At 31.1% G+C, this 27,139-nt stretch overlaps 2 protein-coding genes across 2 annotated transcripts; one reads left to right on the top strand and one right to left on the bottom strand.

Moving 5' to 3' along the window:
- Positions 1–815: 815 nt before the first annotated feature.
- On the top strand, positions 816–2,123 carry LOC137822426 (F-box protein At5g03970). Its single transcript, XM_068627313.1, has one exon. It carries the CDS (start codon positions 816–818, stop codon positions 2,121–2,123), a length of 1,308 nt encoding a protein of 435 aa, XP_068483414.1.
- An 8,206-nt stretch (positions 2,124–10,329) lies between these two features.
- LOC137822930 (Plant invertase/pectin methylesterase inhibitor superfamily) lies at positions 10,330–13,878 on the bottom strand. Its single transcript, XM_068627956.2, has 3 exons — positions 13,544–13,878; positions 12,554–13,150; positions 10,330–11,211 (listed from the first exon to the last, which is right to left on the bottom strand). Exons 1-3 carry the CDS (start codon positions 13,851–13,853, stop codon positions 10,514–10,516), a joined length of 1,605 nt encoding a protein of 534 aa, XP_068484057.1. The 5' UTR covers positions 13,854–13,878; the 3' UTR covers positions 10,330–10,513.
- Positions 13,879–27,139: the final 13,261 nt, after the last annotated feature.

Here is a 27,139-nt window from a genome sequence, read left to right as displayed (position 1 = left end):
TGATATTGATATCACCTCAAATTTGGTATTCTTCGACAAGCTCAAAGTACTGTTTCCAGTTTTTCGTGGTTGTTCACAAACTAATATATCTATTTCGTCACGTAACATGTGGAACTCATTGGTGAGGTCGGTCTAATATTGTTGTTGAACAAACTCTAGGTCTTTGGCGCGCTGCTGAATGTTCTCCCTCTGCATGACTGTAATTTTATTCTATATTGTTTCGAAATTCTTCTAAAAATGGTTCTACGTATGTATTTTGAAATTGTTCACTATATGCTTGAAGCATCTATCTCGTGGTTTGAAAAAGAAGAGATTTATTCTAACTTAAAAACCATAAATATGTGTGGTTAAGAAAAAGAAAATGTCCATGGTGAGTAGATGTTGTTACCAAAAAGAAGAATGAATGAGGTGCTCTTCAAAAATTAGTAATTCTACACTAAATTTAACAATTTAATCCCTTATAACAACGGTCATAAAAGTGCTTTTTTTTATATACATTTTCACAACAAAGATACATAGACTTGTCCGTGAAGTGAGAACCTCAAGCAATATATCTTTTTTTTCACCCGTAAATCTCTGACATCAAACACAAAGTATCCAAGACAACGGGTACATGAATCTAAACATATTCTTAAAAAGGTTTTTAAAGCCATCGTTTTCCCTGATAACTAGGAAAATCTAATTCTAAAAACACCTTTTTAAAACCATCATTTTCCCTGCAAATTAGCACCATAAATTATTAGCAAAATTTATAGTCTCAATTTCCAAATCGTCATCATCAATATAGCTCTTGGCATGTTCTTCCCTCAAGATCCATGGCTGCTACCAAATCCAATACCACCATCAACAATCTGTTGGACGATTCCCTCACCGATATCTTCTGCAAACTCCCATGCAAATCCCTTTTCTCATGCAAGAGCGTTTCAAAGCATTGGTTGACACTCATTTCCCATCCCAATTTCCATTCCCTATACCTCACTCACCAACACACCCTCTTCAAGAAAATTCAATCCCAAGGAGAGGACCCTGATCAACCCAGTTTCATTCTAAAGCCATACAATGCCCTCGTCATAGCACCAAATATACCCTCTCTTCAACTTGGCCCTCTCGAAAACCAACTCTCTCTAACCTCCCTAGACCCAGAATTAAAACCTGCGAACATCGTACCGCAACTACGCTCTGTTTCCAAGTTTGTTTTCGCATCTTCCAACGGTTTACTCGTATACGGAAACCCTCTTCCACGTTACAAATGCATATACCACATTCGTAACCCACTTACAAAGGATTCTTTGAAACTCCCTTCTGCTCTAACTCTCTGTGACCACGCTGGGGTTCTCGTGGGTTTCATGTGCGACCCTTATTACAATCTTCAAAAAACAAACCCCAATGTATCTATCGTTTCCCCTTCTCAACGCAGGTTCAGGGTGGTTCGCATCCCTGCGTTCAGCGACACGAGGTTTGCGTTTGACGTTGAGGTTTTCTCTTCCGAGACAGGCAAATGGAAGCGGTTTCCCCTGTCGTGTCCGCAGGGTTTTGCGTGCGGTTTTTTTCTGTCGTCATCGAGCGTTGAGCATGAAGGGAAGTTGTACTTCATGGGTGGAGGGAGGGTCCTTGTGTATGACCCTTATGATGATGAACGCGTGGCTTCTGTGATTGAACTTCCACGTGGCTTTGGCGAAGCTTATAGAGGGTGCCTTGGGGTTTCTTGTGGAAGGTTGCAGTTATCTGAGTTCCCTATCTCACCCTCTAGTAACTTTGAAGCTTACAGTGGAAGAGTTTGGGAGTTGCAATGTTGTGGGAAGGGAGAAGAAAGAAGGTGGGAACTGATGCATGAGTTTTGTCTCCCTGAGATTATTGGGCCATTCTTTCAACAGTTGAAAGGCTTGGAGGTTGAAAATGTGAAGGGTTGTAGTAGGATTCTTGCTTTTCATCCCTATGTTAAGGACAGTGTGTTTCTCAAGTTTGGTGATAACATCATTTGCTGCAATTTGTTAACTTGTAGGTTTAGGGTTTGCAAATACGGTGGTCTGTCCTTGCTTTTTTATCCGGTGATCCCGATTGTGCTTCCTTGGTGGCCAACTCCGATTCCTTCACCACCTTCATTGCTTGATCCTTCTGTGTAGCTTTTTCTTTCGACCAGAGTGTGTGTTTGGAACATGTACATAGATAGAGTTCTGCCATTCTTGTTCATTTAAGAACAATGCAAATTTAGATTCACAAAATTCTTGTGTTTTTGTATATAAATAAAGAACTTGGGATTATTACCATGTTAAATCCCTGGAAATTGATTTCTTCAAATGTTCCCTCCGAAGCTAAATTCTTGTAAATTGATTTTAGAATAATTATATATTGACAATTTCTCTTTAAAATCCTTTTGTTCACATAACTTTTTTTTCTATTTCTATACTTACATCAACATTTGATTTTATTATTTTATTATTTTATTTTGATTATTTTATTATTTTGTAATTACTTGAAGAGTCTAAAAATTTATTTGATTTATTTCATTATTTTGTAATTATTAGAGCTGTTGTCATCAGAACAAGTTTTTTTTTTTATATAACTATACATTTATAATCTCATACTATTATTTTAACAGTTTTTCATATTATTTAATTACAAATTTATTTTTTACTATATATATATTTATATTTAACTATTATATATATTTATATTTAAATTAATTACATTAAAAGTTTTCATGTCAAAGTATCACCTTCTCATATAATAATTGTTTAGCAGTTGTTAGATAATTTTGACTTTCTGAGTACCAAAATCATCCATGAAAGTCGCAGTGGAAAGTCTCAGGGATACGAGTTTGTCTATTTTCAGACTTTTGAGGATGTAGATGCTGTTTTGAATTCTATGAATAGTGTGGTATGAACAATTTTGATAGATTCGGTTTATTTAATAGCACTGCTCCTATTTTTCTTTTTCTCATTTTATTATATTCCTTTTTTAATATAAGAATATGAATAATTACAGCGTTTATTTTATTTTTAATATTAAATATAATTATATATAAATGATAAAAAAAAAAAATGTAGATATAGAAGTGTGATCTTTCCGCTCATAATAAAATAATGTGAATTAAAGTTTAAAACTTTTATATTATTTAATCAATTCAAATGACTATAATTTTAAAAAGATTATGTGCAAATATAATTAGTCTTAAGTTTTAGTAGGCTTTTGCATTAACAATAAGAGTGTAATAACATTTTTTAATTCTTAAAATTTATTAAAAATATAACAATAAATTTCAAAAATAACTCATCGTTAATATTTAATGTGATATATAGTACTCACCAAAGACTTATAAAAAAATATAAATTGATGCCAGTTTTATAATTATAACATACAATAAAAAAATCATTAAATAAAAATTAATTTTAAATATTAAAAATAATTAAATAAAAATCAATTATATAGATATAAAATAATTAGTTACTATATTGACTAAATTAACTATTTTAAATATTAATAAAATTAACATATAAAATAATTTATATTATTAATAAATAATTTTTAAATTAATATTTAATTAATTATTTAGGTAATTAAAACTTCGATAGTTAATTATATATTAATTTAAAAATTATTTATTATAATAATATAAAATATTTTAAATATTAATTTTGTTAATATTTAAAATAATATCTAATTTATTTAATATAGTAATTATTTTTTTAAAATTAATTTTTATTTAATATTTTTCTTGTAATGATATAAACACCTCAATCTCTATTTTTATTAGAAAAAAAATGAGATACAACTTCTTATTTCTATACGGAGTGTTGTTTAACAATTTGTTCTTACTAGGGAGATGAGACTTAGAGAACTATTGAAGTCTTCGTCTTCTTCCTTCGGTCGGGCAGGTTGCTAGGTGCTTGACTGTGACCCTTTTCGTCTTCGTGCTTCTCCTTCGGCTCTCAGTCTTGGGTGAACATCGAATGGGGGGTACCTGCGGAAGACACTCTGACGCTCAGTAAAGTGGGTGATCGGTATTCAGGTACCTTTCTCCTTGGAATGTGTTATTTATATTATTTTAATGGGCTTACCTTATTAGACCTTATTAGTGGAATGAATCACACTTATGGATGTATTACCTAATCCTTAATGACAAATTAACTTCACTGACCTTGGTTTGAACGTTAATGGATGTATGTGTCGGTTGGTCGGACGGGACGGTTTCCCTCGTCTCAGCCAAGTTTCCATGCTCTCGACCGGACTTTCATGACCGAATCTCGGTCTCGTCCATACTAGTACAAAATTAATTTAGAAATTGATACACATGGTAATTTTTCTTTTCTAGATAAGTATAGTTCTTTCTATGAATGAAATTTATGGAAGGTATAAAAATCCTTAGTGAGAATTTGTAAGACATGAGATCCTCACCACTCACACAGCCTCATTTGATTCGCAAACCCTTCTCCCCGTATATATACTCCTCACTTTCACTCACCCATGGCAAAAAATGAAACGTCCACATCTGTAATGGAATGCAAAACCCAATATACAAAATTATTAAATAAAAACTAGTTTTAGATATCAAAATAATTAGTTATTATATTGACTAAATTAGATACCATTTTATAAACTAATAAATTAATGGTATTTGAAGTAGTTTATATTATTAATAAAAATTTATAAAGTAGTTTCTAAATTTGTATCTAAGCATTAGTTACCAAATTTTTAGTTATTAATTACTTATATTTTAAATTAGTCTCTCATAAACTAATTTAAAATCTAAAATATTAATAACTAAAATCTTGATAGTTAATTTAGATACCAATATTGATAATAGAAATAACTTTAGGTACTAATAATTTTTTAGTCTCTATAATTGTATATAATTTAGTCAATATAATAACTAATTATTTTTGGTCTCTAGATGTAGTTGCTATTTAATGATTTCTTGTACCAAAGACTAATTCACGATTTATCGATTAGTTTATGGCATTCTTATATTATTATAAGTAGTGGAGATGTCTATATAAGATTATATATATATATTCTAAATTTTAGTAGGTTTTCATGTGAGGTAATAAATACATAATAATAAATAATGCATATTTTATTTTATTTATTTATATATAATATTGTAATGAATTTTTAATTATTTGGATCTTAGTCCTAATTAGTGCTTAATATCACTTGATTACATGGAGAGGGATGTGGATAGTGGTTGTTAGATCTATCTGCGACCAAAGGAATGTCATTTTATTTAAGAATGCAAGGCTGGATGTAGATAAGATTTTTAGTGAGGCACAATTAAAGATGTGGACATAAGTGCAATATAAATTTAATAAGGCTATCTTTTCTTATTCAAATTGGTGTCTATATCTAAGGATATGTTTGGATATGATTATTAGAACATACACGAAGGGGTGTACATATATTATGAGTGGTAAATCTCTTGCTCAGGTTATTATCATGTTATAATTAGCAACACTAAATCAGGAAGTTGTGAATGTTGGCTTAGATGTTTCTAGTTGCAGTTTATCTTTCATAGCAGGTGTCATAACGAGGCTGAGTTACTTAGGGGTTTCAATGTTTTTTTGTGCAGGAAAGGGGCTAGGAGGAGATTGTACTACAATGAACTACATCATAGTAACATCGTAGTTTGATTATTTGAAAGAGTAACTTATCTTATATAATAGAGTGAATGTTCTATAATAGAGTAACTCATCATAGTTCTATAATAGAGTGAATGTCAAAAAAATCTACCTCTTTTTCATCGTAGTTTGATAATATGTCAGATGAGGTTTTCATCATGAGATAAAGGTTCACGATTTCCTCTACATCATATTTTTGACAATCTAAGTCGTCTTAGTCTTCCTAAGTCGACATAAAAACTTTCTTCACATATTTCTTGAATGAACATCTTTATTTCTCTTGGATTCTATTGGCCTCTGGACATTTTAACCTAAAATGTCCAAGCGTCTCTCACTAAAAAAAGACAACTTGAGATTTCTTGTCTTTAGGCTCTCATTTCTATTATGTCTGGGTCATTCTTCCTCTGAAATTCCCTTTCTTCTCTCACATATTGTGGATTTTGTGAGATATTAAGGAAATTTCATTGCCTATTTTTGATTTTGCATCGTCTTAACACTCTTCTTTAGGGTCTTCCCCCTTGAGTGCTTTAGCGGGTGTGAACTTGGAGCAATGACCCTTGAGAGCAATAGTTTTTTCCTTCTTAATCATGCTACCTTGTTCCAACACTATAGTTCGTGTACCTTTAGTGTGAAAACATGTCAAATACATAAGAAGATAGGGTTGAATTATGTATTTGGTATTTTTAAAATCTTTTCAATAAAAACATTTGATAAACATGAACAAGCAAAGTTTAAGCTAGATGAGTGTATTGTCAATTTGTTTCTCGTTAAAGATACATTTGAGGAAGCTCGTCAGATGCAATTTCAATAGGCATACATATTGTTAAAAAAATTTCAAAACTCGTTTTCATAAAGTTCTTCCTTTGGTTAGTTGCATATAAATAACAAGCAATATGAAAAGATAAGAGATAAAGATTTACACAAATTATTTTTATATTGATTTGTCCAAACTAACCCAAACTAATGTTGCAAGGTACAAAACAAATATTATCTGGACCAAACTACTTATGACTACACAAGAATTATTCTTTGGACATAATTACTCCTAGTTAAACAACAAGTATTTTGTTGATCCAGCCACTCCTAACTAAACAACAGGTACATTTTAGACACAACTACTCATGACTAAGCATGAGTATTTTTGGACCCAACCACTCCGACCTAAACAACTTTGTTAAACAAAGGTTATGATCTAAAAGGTCAAAGGTTTGATAACTAAAAGAGGAATGACGTCCTAAGATAGATACAAGATGACAAACACTCTTTTAGGTTGCTATGAACAGAAATAATGTTCTTGTTCACACACTAAGGGTAAAATATTGTTAAAGATTATAAGAGCCTTAAGAGTTTTTCAATAAGCATAATTCTTCACCTTTCTTCTTCACAAAGATCTTCTTTATATATAGTTGAGAAGAAAAAAAGGATTTTACAAATTCCTTTGGAGCCATTGCAAGATTTTTTCATCATTCATCTTCTTCATCTTATGTTTGACCACATTCAAGCTCATAAATGCATTAAATGTTCTCTATCCAACATTAAATGTATGCGACTTATTGATGCAACTATTTTGATACACGACATCATTTATTAGGCATAAACAAGTGACTTTCTTTCCATCTTCGAGAAAAGCATAAGGCGAGACACAATTGACCGATTTACACAGGATTGACATTCTAGCGTTTTAGAGATGTTGTTTGTGTAGAATAGCTTTAAGCATATTCTTCAATAGATCTTATCTTCAACGCAAGATCCTATTGTAAGAAATGAAGCTTGCACAAATAAAATAAATATTTATAAGTTTGATGTGTAGCATGAAATGTTTCAGACTTTTCATTTATCTAAACTTATCGTTTATAAGAGTAAGCTTATCAAAAAAAATATACACGCTCTCATCTAAGTTCTTTAGTAAACATGTCTAATTTCCTGATAGTTGTGATGTTTTTCACAAACTTAGCATTTTTTTATCCACAATAAAAATAAATAAATAAATAGGAACCACTTCAAGGGTGGTCTAACCCTTATACATAAATACTTGACAATAAACTCCTATTAGATCGCCTACCTACCAGCTTAGCAAAGGGATTACCAGACCAACACTACCCAACCTTAATGAATCAACCTCATATAAGCCATAAGATTTAAAACCCAACTAGAATACGAGAAATATACAGAACGAGACTTTGCATGAATTCAAAGCCATAATTATGGTAGTGTTTACCAATAAAATATTTTCTTATTTTTAAATAAAAAATTGATTTAATATTTTAATTTAAAGTAAAATTAAGTGAAAATAAAAATTATAAGAGTACGTCGGTTAGCTTAAATTTTTAATCGTTAAAACAATTTATGTTTAGATTATTTAAAGAATAGTTATATTTTGATAACTGCATACCACAGTAAAAAATATAATTCTTAATAATAAAATTGCATAACCGAATGGAAAAAAAAGATCACAATAATTATTTTTCAATTAAAAAGTTCCAACTAGAAAGTGGTTTTGAGAGTAAATATATAATATATAGCTGATACGACGTGATAGTCTCTTAACTCATTTTTCAATAAAAAAAATTATCAGTTGACTCTCACACTTTTCTCTTACTTCTATTCATAACTCTTTTCAATAATAAAATATTATATTTAATTAATAAAAATAAATATAATTTTTTTTTAAATAAAATAATTATATTCTTAGTTGTGATATGGAAGTATAAAAAAAATTGATGATGGGAGAATATCACCTTCCTATTTTAATATAGAAAAAGGTACTGAGAAGTGGATATACTAAAAGAGAAATGGTTTTTTTTCATTTTTAATTTTGAAAATTATTTTAACGTTTTATATTTTATCTATATTTTTATTAAAGAATTTTTTTATTTTTTTATTTATTATAAATATTAATATTTTGACTGAATCCTATAACTCATTGGTTATATCATTTTCATGAACATACTTTTTGCATCACTTTATTAGATTTAAGGAAATAGAAAAAGTCAATTAATTAGCCCCACCAGGAAACAAAATGTTAGCTATAATAGAGTGACAGTCAATTGTTATAATTGAAAGACAACGAGTTGTAGCTAACAAAAGGGTTTATGTCGATCTTCCACTCAAAGCTCATTTTTTCTTCTTCTTTATTTATAACTTGATAACTAAAATTATCCATGGAAATACGCTAACAAAATATCATTATCATTATTCTCACTCTAAATACGTGTAAATAATATCATTAAGAATTTGTTTTAAAATTTAAAGTTTTTTTATAGTTTTATTTTTTATTAGTAAAAAATTGAATAAATTAAAAAGAGTATGTGAGGTGCTTCATCCCATAACCAATTTACCAAAATACATGATGGTATACAGAAACACACCCTTCTCCAAAAATGGATAAGCATGATCCTAACATGGCAGAACTCTTGCAAAATCTAATCCCTATTGGACAAATGTTAGCATGAGAATATGAAAACTCTAAGACAAATACTTTTTCAGTGTCCCACATTGCCACAATTATCATTACGCGTTGGTACCTCTGTTTTTGTTTGAGTCAGACAAAAGAATAAGCAACATATCATATATTAAATTAATTTTTATAGAGATTATACATATATTAGAGATTAAGTAGGATTATAATTTATTTCATTTTCTCGATCTTAAGAAAATTAAGTTGAACTTAAAATTTATTTTTTATTACTTGTTCTCGAACGGATGTTGGAACCTAGAGAACGATTGTCTTGCTCCTCCACTTGGTCGGTCGTTACCTTTCTTAACTTCCAGCTTCACCTTCCTCATCTCGGTCGTCTGGTTACACAGGCTGAGATGATACCTGCAGAAGGCACTCCGACAATCAAGTCAGTGAGGGTGTCGACACTTGGTTGTCAGAGTATTGTATATAATGACGTACCTGATTCTTGGAATCTGCGCTGTTTATATTACCTTAATGGGCCTTCGTTGGTGGGTCGAATTAGGAGGTTGATTCGTGCTTAGGGTTGCGCTAATTGAACAACTCTTAATCATGGGTTAGCCCTGCTGACTTGATCAACCCATTGCTCGTTGTCACGTGTTGTCACGTGACATTCTTATCGTGGTTGAGTGGCCAAATAGTTCGGGATTCTCACCGACTCACTGAATCGTTCGGTCGTACTCGTACATTACTGTATTAAAGTAGTTATTTAGAATTTATTTTAATCGGAATTTATTAATTTTATTAAATCATCTACGATTAATATAAACCAATTTTATAAAGTTTTTTTTTACAAATATTTCCTCTAAATTAGTAAAAAAAAGGTGAGGAAAATTATAGTAAAAGATTAATAATTTAGGCACAAATTGAGTTAGATGACAAATGGTAATTAATGTTAGTGGTTGAAGTAAGACTCACATTCACTTAAAAACTTACGTTGTTGTAAGTTGGTCCATACATCGTAGCTACTATTTTTAGATATTAAATTAGCTAAAAAAATTATAGATATAGCTTAATTTTTTTGAGAAATACTCATTTAATTTGTTTTACTTATTTTTTAAACACTTTAAGAATATTCTTGATGGAACTCTAGTAATTATTTTATTGAAAAAGTTGGACAACTATTGTAAAGAAGATTGAGCCTATCTCAAAATCCACTTTCCACCTCACTTCCGGAAGTAACAGTCACACTTAACAAAGAAAAAATACAAATACATGTTTCCTTCTTTGTACATAATTGCAAGTAAGGTGTAGGTATAAATATTAATCACACATTTTTTTTCTTCTGAAAGGAATAATTACACATAATTGAATCTCTTTGTAGTTATCTTTCTATCATAGATTAGAATTTATTGAAAATCATCAAATAAACCAGTCTTAACAATTTTCTTACTGATACTATTCATCTTCATCTTCTTCTAATACTGCTACTGCTGCAGAGTTAATTAAGCCCTGAAATGAAAGTAACTCCGGTGGAGGGAATCCACGAGTTTCCGGCAATAAAAGTAGCAACAGTGAATTTCCCAGCCTCTTGCGGCTGAAGAACACGAAATCCCTGCCACTGCACCCTCTTTGCAGTTCCAGCACCAGCTCCTTCATTACCATACTCCGCGAAATACAAATTCTTCAACACAGAGCTTCCATACCCAGGCCACTCCACCCACCCTCTCGCCGCAATGGTATCGTCGATTCTACTCTCCATCACCACCGCTCTCGAATACTCCTTCCAGGGTCTCCCCAGAAACGAACCATACGAGTGCTTCACAGAAGAAAAGTCTGAGGTGGCCGATATGCTGCACTTGTGAATGGAAAAACCGGTGTTCTGGCCGGGGTCAGTTCGGCCGTTGGCCAGAATGACGTTGTAGCTGGATCCACGGGGGCGGCGGAGGAGGATGTTGCAGCGCTGGAAGACGGCGGCGGCGTTGCCGAAGATGAAGTCGATGGTGCCGTAAATGTCGCATTCTGCGTAGAACTGGCGGAGGGCGTGGGCGTAGAGGGTGTCTTGGTACCCAGCTATGCTGCACCGGTAGAGGACGGAACGGTCGGAGGCCATGTTCAGAGCCACCGCTTGTTCGCCTTGTGGGCCCGCGTTGTTCTGGAATCCGATGTCCCGTGCGATGAAGCCATCGCCGGTGATTGCTGCGAGTGGTGGCAAAGTTTTAGTGGTCAATTAATCATTCATTATTTGAGTCTTGTTTTTAATTTGTGTGCTTATAACTAGGTGTATAATCTTTGGGTTAATCTTAAGCATAAATGAAGACAGGGGTAAAGGAATTGTTATTGTTACATGGTATTTATCAAAACGGATTACGAACATTGATTATGTTGGAAGCAGTTAGAGATGTTGATGCATATAAATTCTGATGATGCACTTTTTCTATTACGTTGTGTAATATAATATTAAATGTTCATGCAAATCAGAAAAGAGTCATTGACTTCAGTGTAGAGCATCGATGGTATCGTTGAAAGTTTACTGTTGACGAAGGTGTTGGCATCATCGTATTGAATTCAGACCAGTGAAACCGATTATTCTTCTATTTCCTAGGCCCCTATGCTGTCACTAATCATTCTATTATGACTCCTAAGATTATTGTTAAGAATTTTGAAAAAAAAATATATTTAAGTTACAATTTTAAGATTGTTGCACATTAAATGTATATATTATATTTATATGATTTTTTATTTTTACTTTGAGAGGTGTTGTGAAAGTATTATGTGTATATAAATTCCGTATTTATAGTAAATAATTGGAGCAAATTTACAACTAGCTTAGTATCAACATTACTTGCCTACTTTACACATGACAGAGTTATATGCATGGAGAAGAACACTAGGTAATTAGTTGTCTACAGTATTACTAAATCAATCATCTATTTGTAACAAAGGTTTTTAACATTGTATATTACACGTATGTATATATAGTAAATAATATATATATATATATATATATATATATATGGTATATGTAAGTATACTACTAAATTAATCATATATTTTGTAATAAAGATCTTTTATTATTCTATAGTTGCAAAAATTCACATCACCATACAAAAATATTATTAAAGCAATAATGCACAAATACTCCTCCATTATTAGCACACCGTTAAGACTCGTTATTTTTCTCTATATTTTTTTTTTATCACGTTATAGTGTATAATATTTTAGTTTTTTCTCTTTTATATTTCTTTATTTTATAGGTGTGGACATGATTGAGCCCATTATTTTCTAAATTATTATATGCCCAAAGTCATTTTCTTAATTACAATGAATAACATTATAAGATATAATTAATAGCCACTGCACAAATAGTACCAAAGTCAATTTTTAAGGATAATAAATTTAGTACGAAATACTTGCTAATGTGGTTTTGTATGATAAAATTGGACATTCAGTCATAAAGTTAGTATGTTTTTTTGGAGTTTTTATAATTATATATGAGAAAAGTGAGAGTTAGAGAGAGGAAATGGATAAGAGAACTCACTAAATGTGGCTGAGTCAGGTAAGATAGAACCCTTGGCAACACTGTCATCTCCAACAATAAGAGTAGAGTATTTTCCATCTCCAACCAAGGTGATACCATCCTTGCTGGTGCGAATCTTCTCCTTATAAATCCCTTCTTTAACATAAATCACAAACCGTTTTCCCGAAGCTGCTTTAATGGCGTCAGAAACTGTCTTGTAGTTTCCTGAACCATCTTGTGCAACTATGGCATTTGCTTTTATGGTGCCTCCTTGAAGCAGTTTACGTCCTTTGGCTGATACCCACTTAGGAAATTCATCTTCCTCTTCATTAGTGCCAACTTTGTGGCTAGCTTTTGTGCTCATATGGTTAACAAGAGCTAATGAGTTGCTTCCCAGTTGAGAAAGAAACTCCATCTTGTTGCACATCCTTTGCATAAGGCCATCTGCAGAGAGTACTGTGGCATGTGCATGTGCATAGTCTTTACAAGATTGTTGGAAAGTTAAGGAAGCACTTAGCCATGTTTGGATGTCATTGTTGTTTCTTCCAGGGGATTTCAGTGCTCTCAGGGATTGGTCTAACCTTTTCAGTGACATGCTCATTAGCTCTTCACAGTAATCTGTGTGTATGATCACAATCAAGAATTAAAAAGACATAACACAATTCATTTCCATCAATATGAATATATCAATATATGTGTGTGTTTTGTTCCAACAATTTCCTTAACGTAAATAGAACAATTCCTAAATAATGCATGCAATGGACAATTTTCAGTATTGTTTGTGTTCATGAACATGAATTAAATGGTCATAATTGTGTTCACAGATTTTCAAAATCACCACAACCACAACTGTGACTGTCTTAATCACACTTTTTCATAATATAAAAAATTACGATAAAACTATAAGATTTATCTCCATAATGAACATGAATGATAACAAAATGAGTTTAAACCAAATACAATTTTCTTGTTACCATAAAAACTGTTTTCTCAGATCAAAATACTAGTTACCTGCAACAACAGAATGAGCTACATGAGCATCAGCAGTCTTGAATTCTGCAAAATATGAACTTGGCAAGTTGGTTTCTAATATGGTTTTGTTGACAAGAGCCAAAATGTTATCAACAGTGTGATTGGATGAACCAGATTGCATCAAGGTTTCAGCACATAGATTGGGATATCTAGTAAGACTGCATTCATTGTGAGCATCAGAAATGGTGAGCCACGACAGTGCCCTTCCTAACACTAAAAGGGTTACCACCAATTGTGGTATTCTCAGTCCCAGATGAAGAAAAAGACAACAATGGCTGATTTTATCCATAATCCTGATTAAAGAATGCTCCTTATTTGATACATTTGAGAGAAAAGGGTTATCTATTTATACTAAGAGAATGGAAGTATAGAACTATAGTAACTTGTCATAATTTCACATCAAATAAATAAAAAGGTTTTACATGAAATTCTGCAACAGATAATCACAAATAACTCATATAATAATGATTTAATTCTTTTTATCCGTATTGTATAATAGTTTATTTGAAACATAATGTAGTCATTCAATCATCATAAAATTAAGGATTAATAATTATATTCAGAATGAGTTTTAATTAATATAAATTTTATGTTGATGTTGCATTAAAACTAATCTTGTTATAATTATATATTAACATTTTCTTGGTTTTTCCAATAGCATGGTTTTGGTTTGGTTGTCTATTAGGCTTGTCAATTGTTGTGGTCTATTCGACCTAAACAGTAAGAGGTTGGCCTAATGCAGCCTGTAATTAATTAGTTAACAAGTATTAGAAATAATTTATTTAAAGATGTGAAAATGATTGTTCTTTTTCGAACAACACGGTTTTCAAAATGTTGATGAAAATTAATAAATAGTTATTTCTATAACAATTATTTATCCAATATTTAGCCATTCATTCAAACGAAATTATTAAAAGTGTTACTTTAATTTATATTTCCTTCATTTTATAAATTATAGTTTGAAAGTATTAAATATTTATTGACTTAATTTAGAAAATAATTCAAATTAATTTATATAAAAATCAAGCAACCTAATTCAGTTAATTAAATAAAGAAAACTCTCTTAAAGTATGATCAATTTCTAAGCGAGCTTTACGAAAATTTGTAATAAAACATAAACATATTTAGCAATTAACTACAAAATTACTCTATTTTTATTATGAAGATTTTGATTTTTTATTAGAAAAAACAAATAAATAATAGAAGCATTTTAGGAATATCTATACAATCAAGTCAACCTAAAATTTCGAACACAAAAACACATAAAACACAATTTCTAAGCAAATCAACAACCATTACAAGAAAATCATTGAATAGAAACTGATTTTAGAAACAAAAAATAATTAGTTTCTATAGTGACGAAATTAGAAACCATTTTAGAGGCTAAAATAATTTTTGTGTTCTAAATTAGTTTATATTATTGTTAAATAGTTTATAAATTGTTATCTAATTAGTTATCAAAGTTTTAACTACCAATTATTTAGATTATAAATTTGGTAGCAAAAACCTTAGTAGTTAATTAGATACTAATTTTGAAACTATTTAACAATAATCGAAACTAATTTTTTTTAGTCTTTAAAATAATCTCTAATTTAATCAACTAATTTTTTTTTTGTTATATCCTCCCATTTTTAAAATTCTTTTAATTTTTATGTTCCATAATTCTCTTACTCCACTACAAGAAAATCATGAAATAGAAACCAATTTTTAGAGACCAAAATAATTAGTTGCAATAGTAACTAAATTAGAGACCATTTTAGAAACTAAAAGAAAAATTGATTTCTAAATTAGTTTTTATTATTGTTAAATAGTTTCTAAATTGGTATTTAATTAGCAACCAAGGTTTTAACCACCAATTATGTAATTTCTAAATTTGGTCTCTAAAACCTTGGTTGCTAATTAGATACCAATTGAGAAACTAGTTAACAATAATAGAAACTAATTTATAAACCAATTTTTTTTAGTTTATAAAATAGTTTTTAATTTAATTACTATTACAACTAATTATTTTGGTCTCTAAAAATTAGTTTTTATTTCATGATTTTCTTGAAATGCTCGTGCTAAACCCTGTCTACATACAACTCAAAATCTAAATCTGATTCACAAACCAAATGAAATGATACAATCACTTATAATAAAGACACAAAGCAATATTACATTCATGCCAGAGATAACTCGGAAAAATTTATTTAATAAGGTTTGAAATGTATTTTTTTTTAATTTGAAATGCCTTTTTTAATGTACATGTAAAAAAAATTGAAAAGAGAAGCTAATTACAAACATAAATTATTAAATAAATTTAAATTAAAAGAAAAATATATACATAACTTGTTTTTATTATATTTATATTTCAAATTTTGACTTGATAAGTTTTCCCACTCACATAGCACAATTCGAATTGCCTTTTATCTATAAAATAAGCCATTTAAAAGCTTGGTAGCAAAGAAAATGACATATCTTTTATGATGTCTATTCCATTGCTTTCCCTCTGCCACTTTTAATAGCTCAGGGACCCTCATTATCTACTTTTCACCACTCTACATAGAGTGCCCTCATATATTAACACCCTAAATAGTATATACACGCACTTCACACTTTAATATATTTATATTTTTTTATTTTTATTTTTTTAAATTATTATTATATTACTATAAAGAAACTTTTCTGATCTACGTCTAGAGCCCTGATATATATAACTGTATACGGGTATAGCTGTCGGTGTATGTATACGGGTATAGCTGTCGGTGTATGTTTCAGACTTTCTTCTCAAATTGCTAAATGGAACAATGAAGGGATACATCACTTTTAAGATAAAATTGCTACTGTATGGAACAATGAAGGGATACAATCACTTTTAAGATAATCTTCTATTCATGCATATAATATGAATAACAGAAAAAAAATTAGATCAGGTTTGTGGGGTTTCTATGCTTCAAAATTTAGAATATAATAAATACAAATATTAAATGTTATATCATAAAAATAAACACACATTGCAATATAAAATACTTATCAAGTAATTAATATCTAGAGATAGAGGAATTACTAAAAAATTGCGTTAATACTCACAATTTTAGTTAATAGGGTTAAATATATATATCTTTCCTTTCCATACTATCACATAAAATTGTTTTTTTATCAAAATTTGAAATTTCACTTTATCAAACTCATTAGATTAGAAGTAATTAAAATGGACATCAATCTTCAATAAAACAACAATTAATTTTAAAAAATAACAATCATATTCATTCCAATTATTTTATACTATAAATATATGAATGATGTAAAGTTTAAATCAAGAAAAAAAACTCAATATTACATATAATATAGAAAAAAAAACATATTTAATTCTAATTAATATAAGGATTATAAGAAAGTGTTGTTATTATCTTTGTAATGCCATATTTTTATAAATCTACTCAAAATATGGTATTTATAAATGTTATTTAATAATTAAATTATTTTTTACTTCCGTACTTTTTGATTTTCTCCATTTCATGGTGTTCCAAGAAAATCCATTTCCCAAGATCGAAATGAAAATATTGATTGTAACTCTCTGAGGGGGCCATGTTGTCTTGTAAGCAAAAGGGCACTGGGAAGAAAGGAGCATGATGATGACCTTAAACAATAAAGAATGAATATATAATGTCTACAAATGTGGTTGCAGGCAAATTCAGTAACAGGTATACATAAAGTGGAATAGATACACTACTGTATTACGAAGTGCAAGACACTTTTTAAGTGTTCCATCTAATTTAAATAATTTTTTATTGATAAAAAATAAAATTATATTAGAAAAAGTGAATTATTCTCAATGAGGCTTTTAAAAACAACTAACTCAAATAAATTAATTTACGATGTTCAACGGTCAAATTACTAGCTAATTATCTCGGGAATACTAGCGTGGATTATCCTATAATTGTTATTGGTAGCTAGGCTGATTAATTTTTATTTTTTATTGATAATTAATGAATTAAATAAAAATAAAATATTTAAAAAATGTCTAAAAGAGCAAAAACGAATAACACCATAACCAAAAAGGAGCAACATCATACAACCACCAAAGGAAAAAGACAAGGTAGGTATAGTCCCAAAAAAGTGAAATGGCTAGTAAAGAACCAAACAACTTTCGAGTAAGCAAATTAAAACAACACCCCGAAAGCCAACACAAAGAGGCTAAAACAATAACAAAAAGATTAAAACAACACCCCCAAAGCCAACACAAAGAGCCTAAAACAATAACAAAAAGATGATGATGCAGTGAAGGAATACAAATCTGTCACACACATCATTTGAGGAGTGAAGGAAAACTACAAACAAAATCAAAATTTAAATTTTGTTTAGTTATACCATGGGTTGTTGATATGATTCCACTAGCCAAATAAAGATGATTCTTTGACATTCTATGGAATCAACTAGAGTTGGAGATAGCTTAGGCACTTTTAATAGAATTGGATCAAGGTTCTATGTTTCAAGAACTCACCAAAACTTGCACCAAACACCAAACTCACATGGAAGTTCCATCTATTGTCAATTGAACCGATTAAAATGTGTAAAAAGGCAAAAACACCGATTAAAAAGCTTAAGAACAGAAATGCACCAAACAAATCAACTAGAATTGAAGAAGAAACAAATAGAAGCAGCTAAGGAAACAAAGAACCGAAGCAAAGCTGGAAATAAACTGAATTGTCGAACAAAAAGGAAGCTAAACATGTTTTAGGAATTTCATATGAACATGAAGATGATAGAAAGAAGAACTTATGGAGATGGAAGACTTGGTTTGGTGATCACGCCACTTGGATGGTGAAGGCTCCAAGATGAGTGAGCTAGTGCCGCCACTTGAGAGAACCAATTGCACTCAAGATAAGACAAGGTGAAGGAGAAGACAAGTTCTCACAAATTCTCTCTCAAATTGAGTAGAGTTTCTCTATTACTAATTTCCAATCTGAATTTTGCAAGAGCCCACACCTCTATTTATAGTGTGAGGGTGTTGGAAAATAGGTGAGAAAATTCAAATAAAACTCATTTGAAATTTCCACAAAAAACAAGTCACATGGGAGGTGTGACCTTTTTCTACTATGACACCTCCTAAAAACTACACCTACACCTACTTTCCTAAGTCACATGGACAATGTGACTTTATTTTACATATTCATACTCCTTTATTTAATATCCACACCTCCTACAAGAGTAAATCAAATGATGCTCTTTTAATGCTTGGCCTTGCCCCTCATGGGATGGACTTGGACTTTTTGGGCTTTGGCCTTCTTGGGCCTTGGCCTTCTTGGGCTTGGGCCTCATCTTTATTTTATGTCTTCTTTTAATTTTGAGAAGACTAGAAGGAAGAACTTCAAATGTGAAGGTGAATGATCTCTTCCTTCATTAATAAAAGCCTCATTTATTTGATTCTCATCAGTTGTTGTGAGTGTAACTTTTATAGATGTGATTGGAAAAGAAACATAGGGTTTTAGTTCTAGTTGTATGATTAGTTTTGTTATATATAATTCTTTTTAACAAGAAATTTATCTTAATTGGTTCAATCCAATTAATTGAGAAAGAGCCAATTTCATGTTATTGTTCTTCTATATTTTTGTTATCTATAATGTGGGAAAAAATCTAAATTATCAAATCAATTTATAATTATATATCCAAATTATCTTACATTAAGTCTATTTAAATAGATTTATTTTAAATTTATATTTTTGGATTTTAAATCCAAATTCATATTTTTGGATTTCAAATTCTTTGCATTTACTTAGATTTGAATTTTAAATTCAATCCATTTACCTAAATTTGGATTGGCTATAAATTGGATAATTTTTGGATTTTAAAAATTCAAATTCAAGGTGTGTCTTGATCATATAAAGTTATGAAATGGTAGATTGAGTCAGACCCAAGTAAGATAGCATTGGGTCGGGCTCAGGTCGAGTTGAGTAGGTTCGGGCACAAATCGAGTTGAGTTGGCATAGGAGAAGGTCGAGTTGATTCACATTGCACCTAGGTCAAGTCGAGTTAATCTAGACCTATGTCGAGTTTAGTCAATCCATGCCTAGGTCAAGTTGATTCGGTTTGGACACACATCGAGTTAAGTTGGCCCACACCCAGGTTGAGTCGGGTTGACCTAGGTTGAGTCGAGTTGACCTAGGTTGAGTTTAGTCAAAGTCATGCCTATCTCAAGTCTAGCTCAGACCCAAGTTGAACCAAGTCAACTCAGGCTCCAAATACATTGAGTCACCCAATTCAAGTCAATTTGGCTTGGACCCAAGTCAAATCAAGTCAGCCTAGGCTTAGGATGAGTCGAGTCAAAATCGACCCAGGCTCAAGTCGAGCCGAGTCAGCTCGGGACCAGTCGAGTTGAGTTAGAGTCAGCTCGAGCTCAAGTATAGCTCACGCCCAAGTTAAACTGATTAAGCTTAGACCCAAGTTTAGTTGAGTTAAAGTCAGCTCGAGCTAAAGTCCAACTCAACCCTAGATCAAGACGACTTAGGTCGAGCCCAAGTCAAGTTGAGTTTAGTCAAAGTTAGCTTTGGCTCAAATATAGCCCAAACCCTTGTTAAGCAAAGTCATTCCGGTCTTAAGTCTAGACAAACAAGGTCAAGTATGGCCAATTCAAGTTGGGCCCCTATTTGATATGAGTTGGATTGGCACTTTGATAAGAAGCAACACTTTAAGGAGGCTTAAGGACAAATCAATGGAGGACAAAGCCATCCAAATGAAGAGCCAAACTCATATACATCATGAGTACCATGTCCTTATCACAAACACTTGGCGGAATTGAAAGGAAAGCAAGAACAAAACAAGAACACAAATAGAAACACAATTGAAATGTGTAAATTGAAAAAACTGGACAGAATTGAAAGAAGAAATGAATCTACCGATTGAAATCATCAAAAGAACAAAATGCACCGATTAAAATTGAAGAACAAAACCTAGAAACAAAATTAACGATTGAAATTGAAGAACAAGATGAAGGAAGATGAATTATGTGATTGAAGCAAGGATTGGGAATGGACACACCACTTGGATGATGAATGTTCCAAGATAAGTGCAGATTTGCCGCCACTTGAATGCTCCCAATGCATCACAAGATAAGACAAGGAAAAGGAGAACTAGTCTCACAATCACTCACAAATGGAGCATAGTAACTTTACTCTATTTTTCCAATCTGAATTTTACAAGAGCACACACCTCTATTTATAACCTTTAGAGGTGCTGAAATGTAAAGCTAATGAATTTCAAATTTCCCTCTAAATCTAATTCAAATTGGTGCCACCTAGTCATGAAGTAAGTGTGATCCACTTCCTATTTTTAGCACCTCCTAAAATTGTGTATACACCCCCCTAACTATTCACACTCTTTATTTAATATTCACACCTCCTACAACTATACAAAAGTAATTCAAATGATGCTCTTTTATTTAATGCTTGGCCGTGCCCCTCATGGTTTGGACTTGGGCTTTCTTGGGCTTGGCCTTCTTGGGCTTGGGCTTTGGGCTTGGGCCTCATCTTTTGCAAAGACTAATAAGAAGAACTTTAAATGCTTTGGCCCTTGTCCTTTTCTTCTATTGATAACATCTTTTTGATTCTCATCACTATTGGCTTGTGACATCGAGTCTACATCGGGTTGGGCCATGTTCAATCCATTTGGGCAAGGCCTAGGTAGAACCATTTTTAGTGGGCTTGAGTGTAAGTCAAGCCTAGTCGGGTTAGATCTAAGTTTAGGTGGGCCTATGTGGGACCAAGTTGGATTGGGCTAGGTCAGGTCCAGTTGTTGGGCCTATTTTTGACTGAGACACCGACCCATATTAGATTGTGACCATGTTAAGCTAAGTTGAGGCGATTCATGTTAGGTCAAGCTAAGTCGATTTATTCTCAAGTCGAGCTGAGTCGGTCTGACCCCACATTCAATCAAGTTGTTTTGGGCCTAGGTTGGGTCAAATTAATTTCAATATGAAATTCTAAAAAACATGAATTATTTTGGGGTAAAAATATATGGCTAGAACATGGCAAAAAATGGGAAGAGGGAATAGTTCTTCTTAATTTTGGATGCCAATGCCTATTATTGAAGTGACTAGTATAATGTGTTTTATATACTGTGCATGTGGTGTATCACAAATATTATTGTAATATATGTGCATGACCTTTCCTTAATTATTCTCTTGAGCTCTTAGTGTAAACTAACATGCATTAGAGTTATTGGTTAGTGATTCTTTGTTGTTTTTTCATATTTACCTTAACAAAACCCATTTTGATCAAGGAACTATTGTTTATCTCATTAGATGACTTTACCACCTCTTTCAGTTTTTCATCAAGGTTAACCTCAAATTGCAAAAAAATCGAAACAAGAATGACATAAGGAAAACAATAGTCATTTAACCTTACAAATTTTAGCATATGCTCCTTAAAGAAATATATCCAGTTCACCTTGATATTCTTCATTATGCAGTAGACTAGAATCAGATCTTCCTCAAGTAACTGATAAGTGTCATATTTCAATAATATTACTTATTAAAATAAGAGCAGTTATGGGTATTTATTGATAAAAGAATTATAATTTAACCTCTAATTTATGAATTTAAACCGTTTTACATATTTTGTGATTATATTATGAATAAGAACTATTTTTTCCCAAATTTGTGTTAATATCAAGATTTTAGGAAAAATGGAGATGAAAGGGCTAAAGGAGAATATACAAGATAAAAAGGGAAAGCTGGAACGCCTCAACACTCGTCCAAAACCGTCTAAGCTAGAAGCCTTCTAGAGGAACTCGTCTAAGCGAGCTCAATCTCGACCAGGCAAGACTACTCCAGAGAGGTTGGACCTTTTCTTGTTTAACTCGCCCAGGCGAGCCCAATCACGCCCAAACGAGAAGTCACTTAATCGAAACCCGACTAGGTTAAATATGAAGCGTAAGGTGCAACCCTAGACATATTGGGAGAATAGAAGGTGATAGAAATCCGTAGAGGAGACAACCGTCAAGGAGAAACATCCTATATCTACTTTTCTTGTTTTCCATGCTTGTAATGACCAACATGAGTGGCTAATTCTTCCATTTAGGATTGAGAGTAATTTGTTCAAACTCTTATGTATTGAGGTAATATTTAAATATAATATTTTATTATTGATTGATGATTGATATTTTCATTTTATTCGTAAGGCTTATTTACCATGATTTTAATCCTTAGATTTGATTGAAAAGTACTTCTAAGTTTTTGACCTAAATTATATGCTTAACGTATTTGAATGCTAGGAATATATTTGAAATGTTAATTGCTATCAAAATCTAATCTTAAGGATAATGAGTTTTTATAAATATGCGAAAAATCGATATTTAGGAGACTATCTTAATAATTTTATATGCAAGAAATCGAGATAAATAAATTTTATATGGACATCAATATCAAACAAAGGATAAAACATTATTTACTCTTAACCGATAAAAAAAGTATAAGTATCACTACAAGAAAATCATGAAATAGAAACTAATTTTTAGAGACCAAAATAATTAGTTGCAATAGTAACTAAATTATAGACCATTTTAGAAACTAAATAAAAAATTGGTTTCTAAATTAGTTTCTATTATTGTTAAATAGTGTCTAAATTGGTATCTAATTAGCAACCAAGGTTTTAGAGACCAAATTTAGAAACTAAATAATTGGTAGTTAAAACCTTGGTTGCTAATTAGATACCAATTTAGAAACTATTTAACAATAATAGAAACTAATTTAAAAACCAATTTTTTATTTAGTTTCTAAAATGGTTTCTAATTTAGTTACTATTGCAACTAATTATTTTTGTCTCTAAAATTAGTTTCTATTTCATGATTTTCTTATAGTGTATGTTTTGGTATGTTACAATTATAAAATTACTTAATTCATAATATATCAGTTTCAGTTTTGATGGTATAATTGTAATTTTGAATGATTGTAGCTTAATTTAATTTTTAATATATCGTAATTAATTTATACTACAAAATAATAAAATAATTTTTTCATATTTTAAAATTAACTATTAAAATATATTGAATTTTTTTTTTAATTTTTCTATCTTTACACAATATAAAAAGTAATTTAAATATAATATATTATATTTTGTCGCTGGTCCTTCTAACTTAAGATGAGAAATAAATATAACTTATTCTGTAATATAAAAGAAAACATATATATGTAATTATCTTATTTAAATAATATTTTCGTAGCAAAAAGTAATAATAATATAACAAAATCATATAAAATTTCTTTTTATAATATATTAAAATAAAAATTATATATAATTATTGTTATAATAATAATAAATAATACAATTGGTATAATTTAAAATATTTTTATTATTTTATTTATCTTAGTTATATTTTTCCATTTTGTGCCAAACTTACAATGTTTAATGAAAAGGTCGAAAAAGTAACAACAAAAATTGTTAGAAATCTAAACATAAAATAATAGGACTTCAACTATATATTTTTTATTTTTGTTAATATCGTTGAAGACTCTTTGCTCTTATCTAAATTGCATACACACACAATTAACTTACGAACCCTATGTAGCATAATTAAGTTGAAAAATTCAACTATCGATATGGTTCTATTTAAGGTGGCACAAAAAATAATTATAAATGCAATAATGTCTTTATTTGTAAAACTGTTTCCCTTTTTTTTTGTCTATTTTATTTCTTAGTTCTTAGATACTTGTTCAATTATTTAGAATTCACATCTGTTAGATGTTTACTTCTGATTTGCTACATGGATAAGTCGATTTATGGTCCCATTTTCTCTTGCAGCATTTATATTTTATGTAATAATACTACAAACACATTTGATCGATCCTCTTGAATCATTTATTTGTTTTCATAAGTTATATATCAAACAACAACTAAATTTTACTATACTTGTCGCAAAAGGCTTTGATGATTCTTATCTTTTTGTCTCCTTCGATTGAAATACTTATAAAAAAAAATAAAGAATTGTTTCAAGTGAATGATTGAGTTGAACAAGTTTATTGATATTTTTGTTGATGGATTGTTGAGTGTAACATCCTTAATTTTACCCATATATAATGTAATAAAAGTAAAACAAGCAATATCTAATTACAAATAACATATACTACTTTCTCTTATGTGTATCTCAAAAGAAATATCCCTCTTCATAGGGATTTAATATATATACATCAAAAGTTTTAACAACAAAACAAAACATTTAAATAAAACTATCTCATTCTCCAGCTGTTCACTAAGGAGCTCTATCACCTGAAATCTCATCTGCTCCCATGTAAAACACGATCATCACAGATAAAGAAACAAACACAAACAAATAACAGGATAAGCTATCTATATAAAAAGTTTTGATATAATTTAAATTTCAAATTAATAAGCATAATTCATCAATTCTCATATGATTTCTCAAACCATCAAGAGTCTATTACATTCATAAAATTCATCTTTCATATGTCAGACTTTTACTGACTCACAACACAGACACTTGACTCTATTTCCGGAAGACTCGTGTATTGAAATTAGCATCCAGAGACCTGCACCTGTCATACTACTGTTGTGAAACCCACACAGCCATGCACATAATTATCTCAATATCTCATCATCTCATCATCTTCATATGACAGGGTAAATCCATTTGATATGCTCTGATCAGTTCTTTCAAACCTCAGAATCAGCCAAATGGACCTCCTTCGACTCTCACCAACTGAATAACTTCATCTATTTGATTCCATTATATCAGTAGAGTCAGGATCGTCTCATTCACAGGACACTCACAAATCAATACACCCTAATAACAATCTCAACATGGTATTTCCTTTCCTGAATCACACTTTAACCTCATTACATACATCATTTAACATATCAATGCACCACTCAATCACTTCATATATATAAACTTTCTAAACAATCCAAATATATCTCAAACTTTACTTAAAACACATAATTAATTCCAAATATATGCTCTTTAAATCAATCATCATCTGAAATCACACAACCACTTCTCATCAAACATCTCACTTAAGTAATTCAACCAAAATATTCAAAAAGAATAGTTCAACTCATTTATATTATTATCATTCAAACACTTTCAATTCTCAATCACAAACAGTTTCAACAAATTATTCCCATAACAGATTCAAAATCACTAAGAGCTCCAAATCTACCCAAAAGCTTAAAGGTAATTAACCTGCACCACAGAGTCCTAATCAAAATCTAACTATATAACTAGGACCTTGAGTTAACAGACATTAACCCTAAAGCTAAAAGAGTCACATGTAAAACTCATGTAGACAACCTATCAAGTTCAAAATTTGACTCAAAGAAAAGGGCCAAAAATGAACTTACTCTATTTAGGATTTTGATCGGGCAATCTTGTAGAGTTCATTGGCAGGAGTTCAATGACAGACTCCGATCGTCAAACTGATAACTGAGGATGTCAGAATCATAGAGAGAAGGAGAGGAAAGGAAAAGGTACAAAAATAAACTTACTCTATCAGAGATTTTGATCGGGCAGTCTTGTAGTCTTGGCTGCCAGGAGTCTAATGGCGTACTCTGATCGTCAAACAGATGAACGAGGAAGTCAGAATCTTAGAGAGAAGGGAGAGAAAGGAAAAGGGAAACTTTTAGAGAGATGGTGGTTATTTTAAAATGAAACCTGGATAACTGAATTTTCTATTTATATGTCATTTTCATTTTAATAATAAAATATTCAGGTATCATTTAAAATATATCACTTCTACTCTAAGGTTATTTTCTAGATCCTTACATTCTCCCTAACAAGAAAAATTTTCGTCCCCGAAAATTGACTTACCAGAAAAGAGATATGGATAGGTTTCTCTAATGGTTTCTTCTAATTCCCAAGTTGAATCACTAGATTTATCATCCCACACCACCTTCACCATACTGATGGTCTTGCCTCTGAGTTGTTTACTCTGATGGTCTTCAATCCTGACTGGTTTTGCTTCAAAAGACAAGTTATCCTTGATTTGCACATTATCCACTTCCAACACATGACTAGGGTCTGGGATGTACTTCCTTATCTGTGATACGTGAAAGACATTATGCAGGTTTGCTAATTGAGGAGGTAGAGCAATCTGATAAGCCACTGGACCTATCTTCTTTAGGATCTGATATGGTCCAACAAACTTAGGAGATAACTTCCTTGATTTGATAGCTCGTCCTACACCTTTGGTTGGTGTCACTCTCATGAACACATGATCTCCAGCTGCAAACTCCAAAGGCTTTCTCCTCTTATCTGCATATGATTTCTGCCTACTTTGAGAAGCTTTCATTTTGTCTTGTATCTGTTTCACCTTCTCAGTGGTCTGTTGAATTAACTCTGGCCCAACCAAAACTGTTTCACCATCCTTATACCAACATAAAGGAGTTCTGCATTTCCTCCCATACAAAGCTGCATATGGTGCCATCCCAATACTGGCATGATAACTATTATTATAAGTAAACTCCACCAGAGGAAACATCTCATCCCAACTTCCCAGATGATCCAAGATACATGTCCTCAACAAATCTTCTAAGGATTGGATCGTCCTCTCAGACTGCCCATCTGTTTGAGGATGATATGCAGAGC

The sequence above is a fragment of the Phaseolus vulgaris genome, chromosome 9 (genome assembly GCF_051622355.1).
Source record: "Phaseolus vulgaris cultivar YP4 chromosome 9, ASM5162235v1, whole genome shotgun sequence".
NCBI classification, from domain to species: Eukaryota; Viridiplantae; Streptophyta; class Magnoliopsida; order Fabales; family Fabaceae; genus Phaseolus; species Phaseolus vulgaris.
The sequence above is the reverse complement of the archived record's forward strand: the minus strand, read 5'-3'. Positions and strand labels throughout refer to the sequence as shown.